Source organism: Pteronotus mesoamericanus, unplaced genomic scaffold (genome assembly GCF_021234165.1).
Source record: "Pteronotus mesoamericanus isolate MK-2021 breed Mesoamerican mustached bat unplaced genomic scaffold, CSHL_Meso_final contig_557, whole genome shotgun sequence".
Taxonomy (NCBI): domain Eukaryota; kingdom Metazoa; phylum Chordata; class Mammalia; order Chiroptera; family Mormoopidae; genus Pteronotus; species Pteronotus mesoamericanus.
In genome coordinates, this window is record NW_026555200.1 from 3,279,896 (window position 1) to 3,295,017 (window position 15,122).

The 15,122-nt window shown below is 55.6% G+C and overlaps 1 protein-coding gene across 5 annotated transcripts in view; it reads right to left on the reverse strand.

Moving 5' to 3' along the window:
* The window catches only part of PRDM2 (PR/SET domain 2), a 114,660-nt gene that overhangs the window by 4,856 nt on the left and 94,682 nt on the right, over window positions 1–15,122 (reverse strand). For all 5 annotated transcript variants that reach the window (XM_054579712.1, XM_054579716.1, XM_054579713.1 and 2 more), the window contains one exon: window positions 1,107–1,250. In XM_054579712.1, coding sequence (XP_054435687.1) covers window positions 1,130–1,250 — 121 coding nt within the window. In that variant the 3' untranslated portion in view covers window positions 1,107–1,129. The remainder of the gene's footprint in view (window positions 1–1,106; window positions 1,251–15,122) is intronic.

The following is a 15,122-nucleotide window of genomic DNA, read 5'->3' on the forward strand; positions in this document are numbered from 1 at the left end:
TTTTCATGCCCTTCCTGAACCTCCCGCCACCCCGAGAAAAAAAGGCCGAGCCCAGAAACGCCAACTGCTAAGGGAGAGCCGAGCGAGCTGTCTGGTTGGGGGGGGCAGGTAGAAGAGAAAAGAGGACAACACAAAGACCCCCGAGTTTCGGAACTCTGCCCATCCTTGCCTTAAACAACCGTGTGCGTGCACATTCCAAATGACCCCAGGCTTGGGGGCGCCCCAGACCCACCAGCCACCTGCTAATGCAGGTGCTAAGCCCTGAGCACCAGCGTGCTTGTCTGGGGAACTGCAGGGGGCCCTGAGGTCTGTGTTCTTCACCGGTGCTCCGATGTCTTGGTGCACAAGAGCTTCCAATTATGCGGGAGGGCCTGGTCTTGGGGCCACCACGAAAGAAGCCACACTGTGTCACCAACAGGGAAACCCAAGCCTGCTCCCATCCCTGACACCGCCCAGGCCCCTGGAGATGAAAAGCCAGATCTACGGATGAATTCAGGTTTTACCTTCAGAAAATCTAGAAAGAGACTTCCGGTTCAACATAAATCTAAATGAATTATTTTACAGATTAGTATTACTTATATTTTCAAATGCATTGTGGGCATGGGGGCTTCATAATCCCTTCTGGGCTTAAAGCCTCTGAGGGTCTCGATTAAGAGCTGAGTATTATTATTATCGTGATTGTTACTACCGTTCTCCCGACAATGATAGCTAATACTTACCTAGCACTTAGGGAAGTGGCCCAGGCACTGTTCTAGGTGCTTTATATACATTTGATACTCGGAACTCTCATAGTCCTATGAAGTAGGTACTATTGTCCCCATTTTATAGATGTGGATACTGAGGTTCAGAGAAACTGGCTAACTTGTTCAGGTCCCACAGCCAGTAAGTGGCAGAGCTGGGCTTCGAAACCAGGTGGTCCAAGGGCCCACACTGCACCCTCCTTGCAGGACGGCCCTGCGCCCCACCCGACACACAGAGGGTACCTCACAAGCCATCATGCCCATCCCTTTCTCTTCTTCCCTGCCCGTGCCAAGGGCCAAGCACAGTCCCCTTCTGCCTCCAGAGCCACCCAGTGGGACCCAGGAGCTGCTCCGCCTTCCCCCTACCTGTCAGGGAGCAGGCGAAGCTTCTACTCTTTGAAGAGGGGTCCTTGGAACTGCGCTGCAGCCGTGGCCTTGACACCCCGACACTGCCTGGTGACGTATGGGGTGGCTGGTGCAGAGCACCGGGTAGCCAGGCGGAGACTGTAGCTGTGAAGGGAGAGAAACGACACGCGCCGTCACCGGGGGCCCGGCCCAGACACACCTGGGAGGCCGCGGTGCTGGCCCCTCTGCCCCGTGGGCGCCCCACCCGGTTCCGTCCGCCACCTTCCCCACCCCGCTGTAGACGGCACCTGCAGCGGCGCCCACCAGTGGGTTTGGAGACACTGCGCTGAGCAGGGTGACCTCCGGACCCCCGCCTGCCCCTAAGGACTGTTCTCTCCCTCTGAGGCACCTGGGGAGGTTTCTAGCACCAAGTTGCATCCACCCACTTGGTGGGGAGAGGAGGGAGGGCCGAGTCCCCTCTGGCGTTAACTCTACGCTTGACTTCTGCGCTGGCCTAACTTCCATGTCAGGGATCACAAAGAGCGGGGCGGGGGTGGGGGTGGGGGTCGGGGGGACAGGGGTGTGCACCAGGATCCTGGGACACAGTTTGGCCCTATTTGCCACAATAGCCTGTTAAATTAAACTTTTTCAGGAAAGTTTTTACTTTTTTTTCTTTAATCCTCAGCCGAGGACATGTTTATTGCTTTGAGAGAGAGGGCGGGAGAGAGAGAGAGAAACATCAGTGTGAGAGAGAAACATCAATCTGTTGCCTCCCACAAGCACCCTGACTGGGGATCGAACCCATAGCATTTTCATGTACGAGATGATGCTCCGACCGAGTCTCCTGGCCAGGGCTTAATTTTTTTTTTTTAAATAGGTAACCCAGATGGTTATTCCTCCCCTTTCTTCACCCAGTTAACCTCTACTCATATTTCAGGTTCTAGCTAGCACACCACCTCCTCCAGGAAGCCCTCCTTCTTTCTCTCCTGGATGAGGCGTCCTTCCTGCCAGCTCCCACTGCCCCTCGTACTTCCCCTGCCACAGCACTTGTTCCACTGAATCGCAATCGCAGGATAATGAGTCTGCCCCCGTCATGAGCTGTGACCCCCAAGGTCAAGGCCTTGTCTTGTTTGTTGCTGCCGCCCCTCCCCAGCTTAGCACAACAAAAATAAGTATGTGTTGAATGGGAACGACACTGTGCTACATTTCCTGTATATTAACTATTGTACTCTCATAGAACCCACCCAGGTGGCTACTGTACAGCCCTAATTTACAAATGAGGAAATGAAGGCACGGTGACTTGTCCCAGGTTCCAAGGCTGGCCCCCGAGATGGAAGAATGGAAGTGAGCCGGGCCTCAGGTGGGAGAGGTGGCAGGTGAGGCAGGTGGGAACTTCACCTGCTCCAGGTGTTGGCTGGGAGCCAGCTCTGCCCGAGGAAGCAAGAGAAGGGAAGAAGCTGAAACAGCAGGGTTTAGATGAGTGGCCCTCAATCAGGGCACGAGTGTGCAGTGTGGGGAGACATTTTTGGTTTTCACATGTGCGAGTGGAGAGGACGTTATTGATATCTACTGGGTGGGGCCAGGGACGCTGCTGAACATCCTGCAAGGCCCAGGACATCCCCCACAACCAAGAGCAACCTAGGCCAACAGGGTAACAGTGCGCAAGCTGACAAGTCCTCAGTGCCTGTCTATGAAAACAAATGCCCGTGACCTCGTGGCCCACCTCGCTACTTTTTTCTCTGCCTTTCACATCCGTTCTACCCTCAGGCTCCTGCGGCTACAGCAACCACAGCCCTTTCTACTAGGGAATCTGGTTTCCCCCTCACCGCGCTAGGCAAACACCTGGGTAGAGCGCTTATGGTCGGGGCAAGGCTCTCACAGGCAGGTCCCTCTCGCCAACCCTCAGCCCACTGCCCGGCCCCGGGGAGGACAGTGCCAGCTGGCATGCACGCCGCCCTGTGACTCCCGAGTACTGTCTCAGCTGCTACCTCTGGCCTGTCCCAGCAGCTCAGAAGGTGGGAAGAAAAAGCTCTTTTATACCCATTTCACAGATGGGGAAACTGAGGCTCAGAGAGAGATGGAGGCTTTCCTTGGGGGCTAGGGTGGGGCAAAGGCCAAACCTTTCAGTTCCATGGGCTCCGGTTCTGGAGCAACACCAACTCACCACCTGGATGTCCCTGTTAGCACCGGGCAGAAATGTCCAGCAGGCAGTCTCCTCCTTGACCATGGAACCCTTGCTCTGGTCAGAGAACTCTTGAGAGCGGGGACACTAAGCGCTGAAGAACAGCGTCTCTGGAACTGGACGCTGTTTCTCCAGGCCTCGGCATGGTAGCGGTTAACTCGCAAAAACCTCATGATTCGGGGTGCCCGCTCATGGTCACATGATCTCAGCAAGCCACAGGCCTCCCTGACTCTGGCTTCGCCATCTGCACAACGGGAATACCGTTTCATAGGGTTAAAGGGACGATAAAATACTGGCACTCGACATCTATCAGCCCGGGCTTTGGATCCTGGCCGCCAGCCAGAGGGTGGTCCTGCCACAGGAAGGACGCTAAGTGTGACGTGTCCTGGAACTCATCACCCTGGAGGCGGCGGCAAGACCGTAGAGACCTGAGCGCAAGCTCCCACCGCAAAACTCACTGGCTGTGCGGCCCCAGCCTTAAGACCTCAGTTTCCTCATCTGTAAAGTGCAGGCTACCCCTGCTGGCCCGGCGATGCAGAGGGGGCTGGGCAGGGGTGTGGTGTGCGAGCCCGCTGCCTGCTGGGAAGAAGTCGGCACCTGTGAGAGGCTGCCCGGGGTGGGAGGACCTGGGGCATCAGAGCAGGGGCCCGGCCGGGGGCCCGGGGGCTCCGTCAGCCTCCGCAACCCCCGTTTCCCTGCGAGGCCCCCTCCACAGAAGGCGACCCTCCCCTTCCCCAAAGGTAAGTCGGATCATGACATGCCCCGCTGTGACTGTCAATCCTGGGCACCCAGGTGCAGGTCACGTTCTCTACACGCCGAGTCCAGCCCGCTGACCTGCCAGCCCGTCTGACTCTGTCCGGACCAGCTCCACTGGGCTTCCTCGGCACCATGGAGAGCCTGGTCCCCGCGCCCTCCAGCCTGGCTCCTTCCTAGATTTACCGGGGAAGCCTGGGCTGCTCGCCACACCCGTGACCTCAGTATCTCTGCGGGTAGCACCGGGCATCCGTATGTTTAAGCTCCCCAGTGATTCCAACGAGGGGCCCAGGGTGGGCGCTGCTGCTCTGGGGACCCCTGTGGGTCACCCTCAGCACAGACCCCTATGCTGCAGTCCCTGTTACTGGCACAGTCCGTGCGGGTCTCCCCTGGAGACCGACGGTGACTGCAGGATCTGGCGGGGTCTGCCAGTGAGCGGCAGGCCCTCCACACCTAGCGCAGGAACGAGGGACGCCAGACTCCACGACGCTCCCGCTGCACAGGGTCTCAGACGCGGGACACCTGCGCACATTTGCCCAGCAGGTGACGGCCAGCCCCCACCCCCGGCCACCCCTCCTGGAACCTGGAGAGAGGGGTGACACAATCTGAAATCCGAGGCAGGAAGAAAGGGGTGAACAAGTTCAGCATCGACTGCTTCTTAAAAGGCAGCGGAGCCAGGCATTACTTCCATGAGAATGTCATACAATGTGGTTTCACTTTCTAAAATCACGGTGGGGTTGGTAGGGGCCTGCTCCACACAGACTTGGCTCAGAGGTGTCCGTCCACTTACAGAATGTTCTATACTCTGCAGTTTCCTGGAAATTTCACTTAAATGGAGCCCAAGCTCATGGGTTCTCAAAGCACAGTGGGACCTCATATGCTACCCAGTCCCACCTCCATCCAGTCTGTGTGGGGTGGGGGGGTGGGGTTACACGCGAGAAAGGATCTGACATGCCCGTTCGAGCGTAGCAGTGAGGGCTCTCAGGTGGCGGCCCTCGGGGCACTGCCTCCTTTGAATGGCAATTTCTCAATGGTCAGAATCCCTCGCATGTCCGTAGGCATGGAAAGAGCTGTTCCATTCCTGGCCCTGAAGGAATCCAAGCTTCCAGAGCCATTTGTGTTTCCTCCAGTGCATTCCTGCCCCAGGGACTTGGCACCTGCCGTTCCTACTGGGAAGCTCCCCCAGGTCAGTCAGGGGCCTGCCCTGCCCTCCTCCGGGTTCTTGCTCAAGCGCCTCCCTCCCGGTGAGCCCCCACCCCTCTCTCTGCAACTGCAAACAGCCCCTCCTGAAACTCCCCACTCTCCGGTCATTTCAGCGTAGCCCCACCCCTGCATTTGTGGTTCCGCTTCCCACGGTTTCAGTTACCCGCAGACAACCAGGGCCTGAAAACATTAAGTGGAAAATTCCAGAAATAAATAATTCTTAAGTTTTAAAGGATTAAAAGTGAAATGTTTGTTAGACACCCAAGGGAGATATCAAGTGGGTGGCTGAAATGCACCTCTGATGGGTTCGGAGTTGGTCAGCATCGAGGTGGCCCGGGCAGACTGGGGGACATCCTGTGGAGTGTGGAGACAAAGCGGGGGCAGTCCAGGGACTGAGGAAGGGGCTGGTGGTGTCGCGAAGCAGAGGGAGTGGTGTCAAAGGTGGCAAGCATCTCCAGGAGGACGGAGGAATAACAGTATCCAAAGCTGCCAAGGGGTCAAGGCAAGGCTGAGAAGCAGCCAACTGTGACATTCAGCAGCGAGAGGTTGCTGGTAGCCTCGGGCACAGTGGCTTCCAAGACAGGCAGAGACAAACAGCTGAAAGAAGTCAGTTCAAGAGAGGAGGGAGGAAAGAAACAAGGGTCGGGGTCCAGAGAGCTCAGTCAAGAGAGGCAGAGTGGGGACAGGGTTTGGGCGGAGGAGCTGCCCCTCCGGGGCACACTCCCCAGAGCTCCCCACCAGTGCCCGCCAGGCAGACACGATCACCCTGCCGCCCCACCAGGCTGCCCGAGCACTGGGTTCAGATGCCCCGCCTGCCCCGCCCACCGTGCACCCCTTCCTCCCGCATGTGTCGGGAGGGACCTTCTGGACGGCGATCCCCAAGCTGGCCGGGCCCCAGAGCCGCCCCAGGAGTCTTTCACAACTCTCCCCAAATCCTCGGAGTGCGATCCACATAAGTCAGCATCTGATGTTCCGCACTTTTGCCGGAGGCAAGGGAGAAGCCACGAGCACGAGGGAGAGGGTGTGCAGGTAAGACAACCTGAGATGATGCAGGAACTCCCCACGGGCTGGGTGAAGGCCACAAGTAGAAGCTACAGGAACCAATGCCTGCTTCCCGGCACCAGCCACCGGCCACTTCCAGGAACGGCTGGCGCCAGCTCCCCACGCAGGGCAGCCCCTTCTGCGCCAGCGAGGCTCCCCAGCCACTCCAGTGAGGTCCCAAGGTTGGGAGGCACAAGCTGGAGTCTCAGTCCTAGGTCGCCCCGCTGACTTGCTGTGTGGTCTCTGGAAAATGCCTCTACCTCTCTGAGTCAGAGCAGTCTCGCTTGTAAAACAAGTCTGTTGACCAAGGAAAAAAATGTATAGCGTCATCCATGGAGCACATGATGTGCCGGGAACATTCTGGGGGCTTCCCAGAGCTCCTGAAACCCTCCCAGTGGCCCCGAGGCAGGGACTGTCACAACCCACATCTCACAGATGGAGAGGTGAGCACGCCCAATGCCGAAGCTCCCTCAGCCAACAGGGGTACAACCAAGGTCAAGACCACTGGGCACCAAAGCCTGGGTCCCCTTCCTGACATAGTCCTCGTAGTGAGGGGGACCAAAGAGCTCTTCAATATCCCATACAGCCTTTAGGGGTTGGGCCTTTGCCCACAGGACAGCCATACAAGCCACCTACGCAGCCAGGAATCGGCTTTGCGCTGGAACCACGTCCGCTGAGAGGCGCCCTGGCGCCGGGGGTCTCGGACCCCCCGATGCTCCCTGGAGCCCCTGGCAGACAGGAAAGCCATCCTGATGTGCTGAGGCCTGCTCTCCAGTGCCAGAGATTCTGAGGTTCTGAGTTAGCTGCCCAGGGTGCAGCCTGGGCACTGAGCCACTGGTCTAGATCAGCAATTTTCAACCTTTTTCATCTCATGCACACAAACTAATTACAAAAATTCTGAGGCACACCAAAAAAATACACTTTTTGCCGATACGACAAAAAAGTAGGTACAATTCTGATTCCTTCTCATGAGACAGCTCCTGTGATGTTGGCTGTTATCTTTTTATTTGACAACCTAAGGGAAAAAGAGGTCAGTGCCCCTGACGAAACAGTCAGGTCCTGCATGCTTTTAGAAATTTTTACGGCGCCCCAGTTGAAAACCACTGGTCTATATCCCTTTACTCAGAGTGTGGCCCGCGGACCAGCAGCATCAGCAGTTCTTGGGGGGAACGGTTAGAAATGCAGCCACTCAGCCTCTGCCTGACTTCCTGATTCAGAACCTGCATTAAACCAGGTCCCTGGAAAGGTATCTGCCCACCGAAGTTGGGAGCATGAAGCTAGGGGACACCTCCCAGGGCAGGCAACGTGCTGGGTGGCAGCGTCTAAGGGGGGCCTGGTTCTGAAGCCTGGGGGGAGCCTAGGGCCTAGTGACCTTCTGCAGGGAAAGTCTTTCCAAAGCGAGGGCTCTCGGGAGGAAGATAAAAGTGGTCCTTCAGGGACAGGGGCAAAGGTTTGAAACCACTGGCCTGGGCCGTCACTGAGGTTCCCACAGTGGAGATGCTGGGGCTGGTGGGGTGCCGAGGGCGGGGTGGGGGCGTTGGGTGGCCACAGCTAACACACGAGGAGTTGGCACCACGGGCCCTGCTGGCAGCGCTGGGCGGTTTTTTCACTTAATCGTCCCTTGAACCATGCCAGACGGGTCACTGTGCCGTGTTTACGCTGAGGGAACAGAAGCACAGAAGGTTAAGGTCACAGATGGGAGGCGTAACAGAAGCACAGGAAGGAGAAGAGGAGGAGAGAGCGAGTCAGGGCTCGTACAAATGTGACCCCAGAGCTGACTCCGCGTCCTGGCCGAGGGGTTTCCCTCCCTCTCACCAGCCCCGGGGCGGCCCTGTGGCCGGGCTAGTTACGATCTGGCCTCCACACCTCCCAGAGGCTGACCACGTCCCTGCCCCGTGGGGCTTGGGCACCAGGCTCTGAGGTCTCCAGAGGCCACTAGTGCTCCAGACATGTTTAGCTTGAATGCCGAATTCCCAGCGTGTGACAGCTCATAACCCTGTCAAACAGGAGGGCTGCCCCAGCCTGCCATGACCTCAGCCAGAGGAAGCTGCGAGAGGGACATCCCTGCCGTGGCCACCTAACACCCAGCGAGGGCAGGAGAGGCACGGGGTCCCCAGGGACCACGCCAGGCAGCCCTGCACTCAGACGAGGAAACTGGGCCAGGACGAGGAGGTCACACAGCACATTGTTCTTGGGAAGAAGTGAGGAGGCACACTGGGGCTCGCTGTCTATTTGGGAACAGTGATGGTGGGGAGGAAGCCCCAGCAGACGTGGGAAAAGGAACCCTGGGAGGCAAGGCGGGTGGCCCTTTGGTGAGAGCACCTGGCGCTCTGTAACTGCCCCCACCCCTCAGCTCCCCACTGCTCTGCCCCCCCCGCCGCCCCCCGGCCGCACAGCCCGAGTCTATTCACTTCCCGCCCAGCCACCTGCCTGCCACTGGGCCCGGCACAAGGAGGGGCTCAGAGGACGGTCCCTGAACAAATCAACAGCAAGCCTGGAGCCAGGCTCCTGATCTAGCTCGCCCCCAAATGGGGTCGTCTGTGTCTCTCAAGGACCAGCTTGTCTAAGGAAGCGGCTCCCGGGAGGTTTCTCTCATCGCCAAAGCCCCACCCACACCACGGCACATGGTCCCCACTTTCACAACAATTTCACAACAATTCTTTGAGCCCAACTCGCAGGCCTTTCCCCACCACACCCTCCCAGCCAGGCTCGGCCCTGACACCTGCAGGAAGCCGTGGGGGCTGAGCGCTGCCCACCTGCGGTGGGAGGAGCCCCACGGTGCTGCCTCTCAAGGCACTTGGCTCCTGCCACCCCACTCCCACCCCGGTTCTAAGTGCCCAAACGCTGTCCCTTGTCCTCCTCTCTAGCCAAGCCAAGGGGATCTGCTCACTTTAAAGGAAACTTCTAAGAACAGGAGGGAGGCCCAAAAGAACACACAGACACGCATGTCAAGACGTGAACACACAAGAAGGATTCCCAGCACGGGACAGAGAGGCACGGATGGGCCTCCCACGAGGTCCAGATGAAAAAGCTCTTTTAAATGGCAAAATTCTATAAGGGACGCAAAGACTTCATTATTGTCACCATTCAGTCTTTAAAGATGACTTAGGCCAAAGAAGTTAAAAAGACGAGTAAGTCAACTCCAGAGGCAACTTCCACATTTTGGAGTCATTGTGACTAAGAGGCTGGGAAGCCCTGTGTGGCATCGGCCCGGGGGGCCAGGGTTTCTAGAACGTGACGGCCGGAGCCGTCCAAGGGCGCCAACGATCGGAGGAGGCTGCCTCGATGGAGGTGCCGTGTGGGAGCGCAGGGGCTCCTTTGCTCCTCGAGGCGTCCCGAGGCCTGGGCGTGCCTGGCTGGCAGGGCGTCCCAGGCGCAGGGCTGGCGTCGCGGTGAGAAAGCCACGCTTGCTCTGCGTCTGAACGGGGCGTTAGTCAGCAGCGCGATGACGCTTCCCAAAGCGCAGGGCGCGTGGGCTGTGGGCGGGGAGGGGGTGGGGGCGCTCCTCCGCAGAGGCGGCAGGGGGCGGGATAACGGTGCGGGCACCTTCTCCCACCCGAGAACCCCAAAGCCCTCACCGTGTCTCCTGGCTGACCTCCGACTGTAGGGCTGTGGGGCGGCCACGGCTGGGACAGATCAACCTTTTACAGAGGAGGGGCTGAGGCGGGCGCAGATGCTAAAGGACTGGGACCCAGCCAGCTGACCACGCTGGGCTGCTGGCCGCCCCAGGACCCTGCGCTCCTTTTGGTTTGGGAACCGCTCCTTGGCTACACAGAGAGGCCCTCCCTGTGGGGCACAGACGCTTGGCCCAGCCACGCTACTGGGGCGCCCGCAGACTCGTGCCCAGGCAGTGGCTGAGATGGAATGAAAACCATGCTAATGTTTCTTCCACGTCCCCAGCCTGTCCCCAGCCGAGGTTCGGTGGAACAGGTTTTCCCAGAAGCTGCATGCATCATCCTCATTATCATCTGCATCAGAGCCGCTAACGTTTCCCGGCTTACTGCGTGCGGAGCGCCGTGCCCACGTCTGACCTGGAGTAATGAATTTGACCTTCACAAGACCTTTATGAGGTGGGTGCTACCACATTTGATGCACGAGGAACTATGGCACAGAGAGAGAGGTTCGGCAGCTTGCCCAAGGACACACAGCCAGCAAGAGGCAGAGCTGGTGTCCAAGCCCCAGCCGTTTACCTCCAGAGCGCAGGCGCCTGAAGCCGGGCAGGCGTGTCTCGGCCCGACTCCAGTGAGCGTCCCAGAGGAAGACACAGGCTGTGATTTACCCTACACTGTGTCCCCACTTCCCCAGTGGCTATTTACTGACTGCCGGCTCCGACCCAGGTACCGTGGGACACTGCAGGGAGCCAGGCACTCCGAAGGCCCGCAAATTTTGCACGGGGGAGGCTTTGGTCTAGGAGCCCCAAGGGGCACCCTTGAAGCACCAAACTTTTTTTAAAAATGTATCTTTTCTCACAGAAATGTCCTAAAACCAGACACATGAGGCGAACTGTCCAGAATTTGAGTTACCATATTCTGCCGTGTATAATGTACTCTATATAATGCACACCCACACTTTGGGCCCAAACTTTCCGGGGGGAGAGGAAATCATTTGTTTTAATTTTAAATTTTAATTAATTATTTATGTATATGTCGAAACAAAACCGATTATCATATTCCAGGGTATTATTTTGCATATGGCTATCACTGCTTTCTAGAGGTATACTTTTAACGTATAAGCATACATAAAAGAATTAAACAACATTTACATAGATACAGAATTAGTACTACCCAGGATGTATATAATGCACATCCTTATTTTTCCCTCAACAATTTGGGCAAAAAAGTGCACCTTATACATGGCAAAATGTGAGTAGTGTTCCCTCTGAGAGTCAGAGCTGCAACTCCACCCTCACGTGCGCGGCCACGGGACGCTGTTCTCTGAGCCTAGAAGGTGCGGCAGCCTCTTGTTCACACACGAAACAAGACTGGGCCTGCCCACCGTTACTATCAACCCTGATCCATCACACCTCGTATACCTGACCCTGTGCCAGGCGCTGGGGATGCGGCAACAGAGCAAACAGACCGGGTCTTTGCCCTCCTGGGGGAAAGCCTTCGTTACTTGCATCGTACAGCGTCCGGCAGAAGTAACGCCTGCTAGAGTGTGGTTGGTAGGGTAATAATATGGGCATAATAATGTATTCTTTTAATTTGAACACGTCACCTAAAATGTCATATGGTGTGCTTGAGTGTGATGTTGTTATGTTACAGAATTACCTGCTTAAGATTTTGTAATAAAGGATTTTGTAATAAAAAGAAGGCGGGGCGGGGGGGCGTTACTTGTGCAGAACCCCTGCATGTTAAGTAAATACAAAATTACAAAGTGTGATTGGCATGAAGGAGGAAGAGGCTACCAGAGCTCAAGACCAGGAAAAAGGGACTTGTGTGTGTATACATGTGCACACACATGTATAGTTTCTGTTTACACCCGAGACTTGGGTTCTGTAGGTACTCTTGGAACACATTTAGTATTTGCTTCACTTTACCATGTTTTTTCGCATTACTTTGGGGGTGGGAGGAAGCAGCACAGAATATGTCATTTATTTTACCCCCCAGGAAAAGACACAGGATTTCTAGAAGAGGTCACTTCTGTATCAGAAGGCCACTCCTCAGAGACAGAGGGGCCACTGTTAACTGCCTACCCTCGTCCCCCAATCTTGCCTGCCCTCACTGTGCCTGAGCCTCACAGCCAGTGCCCCCCAAGGGGATGTGGGAGCTCGCAGAAGGCAACAGGACTGGGGTGAGAGCTCGTCGAGTCTCTTGTCCAGGCCCTTTTTATGATCTGTGACGAACAGATCCGGTTACACGTGGTCTCTTGCTTTTCCCCAGAGGCAGGCCTCAGGGGACAGGCCCTGGATTTCTGATGGGGTCACACCTGGCTGGCTGCAGAGAGGGTTCCTCAGACGTAAACAGCCCACCATCTGGAGTAATGGCAGGGACGCTGGGGACGATTGTGGTCGAGCCGTCTCCTGGGATAAGTCGGGGGCCACTGCCACCTGCCATGCAGGCCTCAAAACGTTATTCAGGAGAAAAGAAAAGCTACTTAGAAATGCAAAGTAGAAAGGGCCTCCCGCCCAGGAAGGTCCCAGTCTGACCGCAGACCCCACTGCCACCACCTCCGTCCAGTGTCACAGCCTCGGCCAGAATGCGCCAGGCTCTTCCAAATCTCCCCGGCCTCTCCCTGTTGGAGCCCCACCCCCACCCCACCCAACTCGATTCTTGGGCTTCTTCTACTTATTGATGCTCACTTCCTCAGGCATCCCGATCTCATCATTGTAAATACCACATGTACTCTAAGGATCTCCTAAATTTATTTCCAGCTGGGTCCTTTGCTCTGAACTTCAAACCTGTATATTCGACAATCCCTTCCACATCTCCCCCGGAGGGCCTCATGTCACCTCCACCTTAACAGGCCCCAAACTGAATTCCCAGCACACACGCACCCCACAGACTGGCTCCAACTAGTCTTCACCTCATCGCTTAATGGCAGCTCCATCAGCCATGGATGCGTGGGGGAAAAACTTGTCGCCCTTGACTTCTCTCGCTCATCCGGTCTTTGTCCAATCCCCAGCAAATCGTGCTGCTCCACCGTCAGAATACATCGAGGGTCCACCGCCACTCACCACCCCCACGGCGGCGCTCCCTCCGTTCTCACCTGGGTTACTGCGTTCACTTCCTCGCCTGTATTCCTACTGCTGACTCCCTTGGGTCTATTCTTAATACATCAGCCAGAGGGTTTCTTTTAAAAGGAAGTCATACCATATTCCTGCTCAAAACCCTCCAAGGACTTCCCCTCACTCAGAGTAAAAGCGAAGTCCGTACGGTGGCCGCGACAGCCAGCACGCACCAGCCCCCGGTTCCCTTCAACCCCCTCCTTCTCCCCTCCAGCCTGACCAGCCTCCCACTGTTCCTGGAGCGCGCGGGGATGCGTCCACCTCAGGACCTTTGCACTTGCTATTCCCTTTGCCAAGTGCTTTCCTGGCCCGTCGACAGGCTTGCTTCCTCGTCTCCGGTCCCGTTTTCAGCCCAGAACTCTCCATCTCCTCTTGCTTTTCCACTTCCATCCGCAGCACTCACTGTGTGACGCTCTGCACAGTCACTTGCTTATTGTCTGTTAAAGGTCCTGGGATGGTCAGGACCTTTGTCGTTTTGCTCCCCGCTACGTCGTCCCAGAACAGTGCCCAGCACGTAACAGCAGATGTTGGCTCTACCTATATTCATTGTTGAATGAACGAATGGATGTATAAATGAAGGGCGGGCCAAGATCTGCAGTCTTTCTTGACTAAATCACGTCCATAATGCATCATCTCTGATTTCTAGTTATTGTCTAAAATGGGGCGAGGACTGAAGGCACTTCATAAAGCAATCTAAGTGCAAAAAAATCTTTCTATGCCTTTATGCAAATTTTTCAGTTTTTCACGCACATCTCATTGGATGGCAGTTTTTTATTAAGCAAATTACCATGAACCTTTCTAAGTGGTCAGCTTAATTTTCATAAACAACTCTGCTCATATTTCATTGGTCAGGATACTATTCAATTAAGTCATACAAGTGCAATAATAGATACGACAAATACAACTGACCTTTAGCTGCGTTTAACTTGACGGCTGGGGGTCCAAGGGCACGGGCCATCCCCAGAGGTGCTGTCAAGGTGCCTTCCAGAGCCATGAAGGGTACTCGCTGATAGGATTACATGCAAATGAACTGAGCTTCAACTATTTCATTTTACCCAGAACTGGTACTTTTGTAACACAAGTTCACCATGACTTCTGCAACCACCCTACCCCTCCCAGGCCCTGGACTCTGCAAAATATCCTCCACATCGATTACTATCAATGACTCCTCCGGCAACGGTGGCCATGCCGGCTTTGGCGATGGCGTCCTATGCACTGGGCGGCCCCCGTGCTTCCCTCATGGAGTCCATGTGCCACCCTTGGGACTTGTCAGCGTGACCACATCACGCAGTAGCTCTGACTCACGAGGGTCACGGAGACACCACCCAGGTGAGTGACGCTGCGTTGCAAATCCAGCGTGGGGAAGACCTTGTTCAATCCCAGCCCAGTTAGGCACATATGAAATTAAAAGACTAACCAGCGATGAAGCTCTAGAGGAAGGGAAGCATTATTTTGAGCAAAAATAAGAAAGCCAAGGAAAACCAGCTGTGTCATGTGTTTTGGAGGCTCTGTGACAGAGGGACTCCCCTAGGAGATGTCAGGAATTAAAGTTGGTGACAGAGGGAAGATGACTCTATTTTCAGAGCCAAAAGTTGGGGGAAAGGATTTGAAAATGGGAGGGAGCCCTTGGATAGCTCCACCCAGGGAGGTGCAGATGCTGGGTTACAGTCACAGGTGGTCTGTGCAGACCCGGGTGGGGCTGGGGGGAGAGGGATATAATTTCACCAATACCTCTGATTAGTACTGTGCCACCCTGGACTTGGAGTGCGCAACTGCCTTCCGGTCTCTGTGATTCACGGATTGACTTGCGCCCGTAACCTTGAGGACTGTGCCCAGAGGCAGTAGCCCTTTAATACCAATTGTAATGAACTATGTAACAGACTGTAATTAACCAAATAACTGATCCTTTTCTTTTGACCCGATTCTAACTGATCATTTCCTTATCCAAGTGACACTCTATTCAGTTGCCAACAATCAATTGGCCCAAAGTTCACATTTTAAGCGAAAGTCATGAGTTAGGGTCACATAAATAAGTCACTGAGAGGAGTTATTTTTTTTTTTTTTTTGATTCCTCAAATAACTGAACAAGTACCTACTATGTGCCAGGTCCTGCGACAGGTGCTGAGGTAGA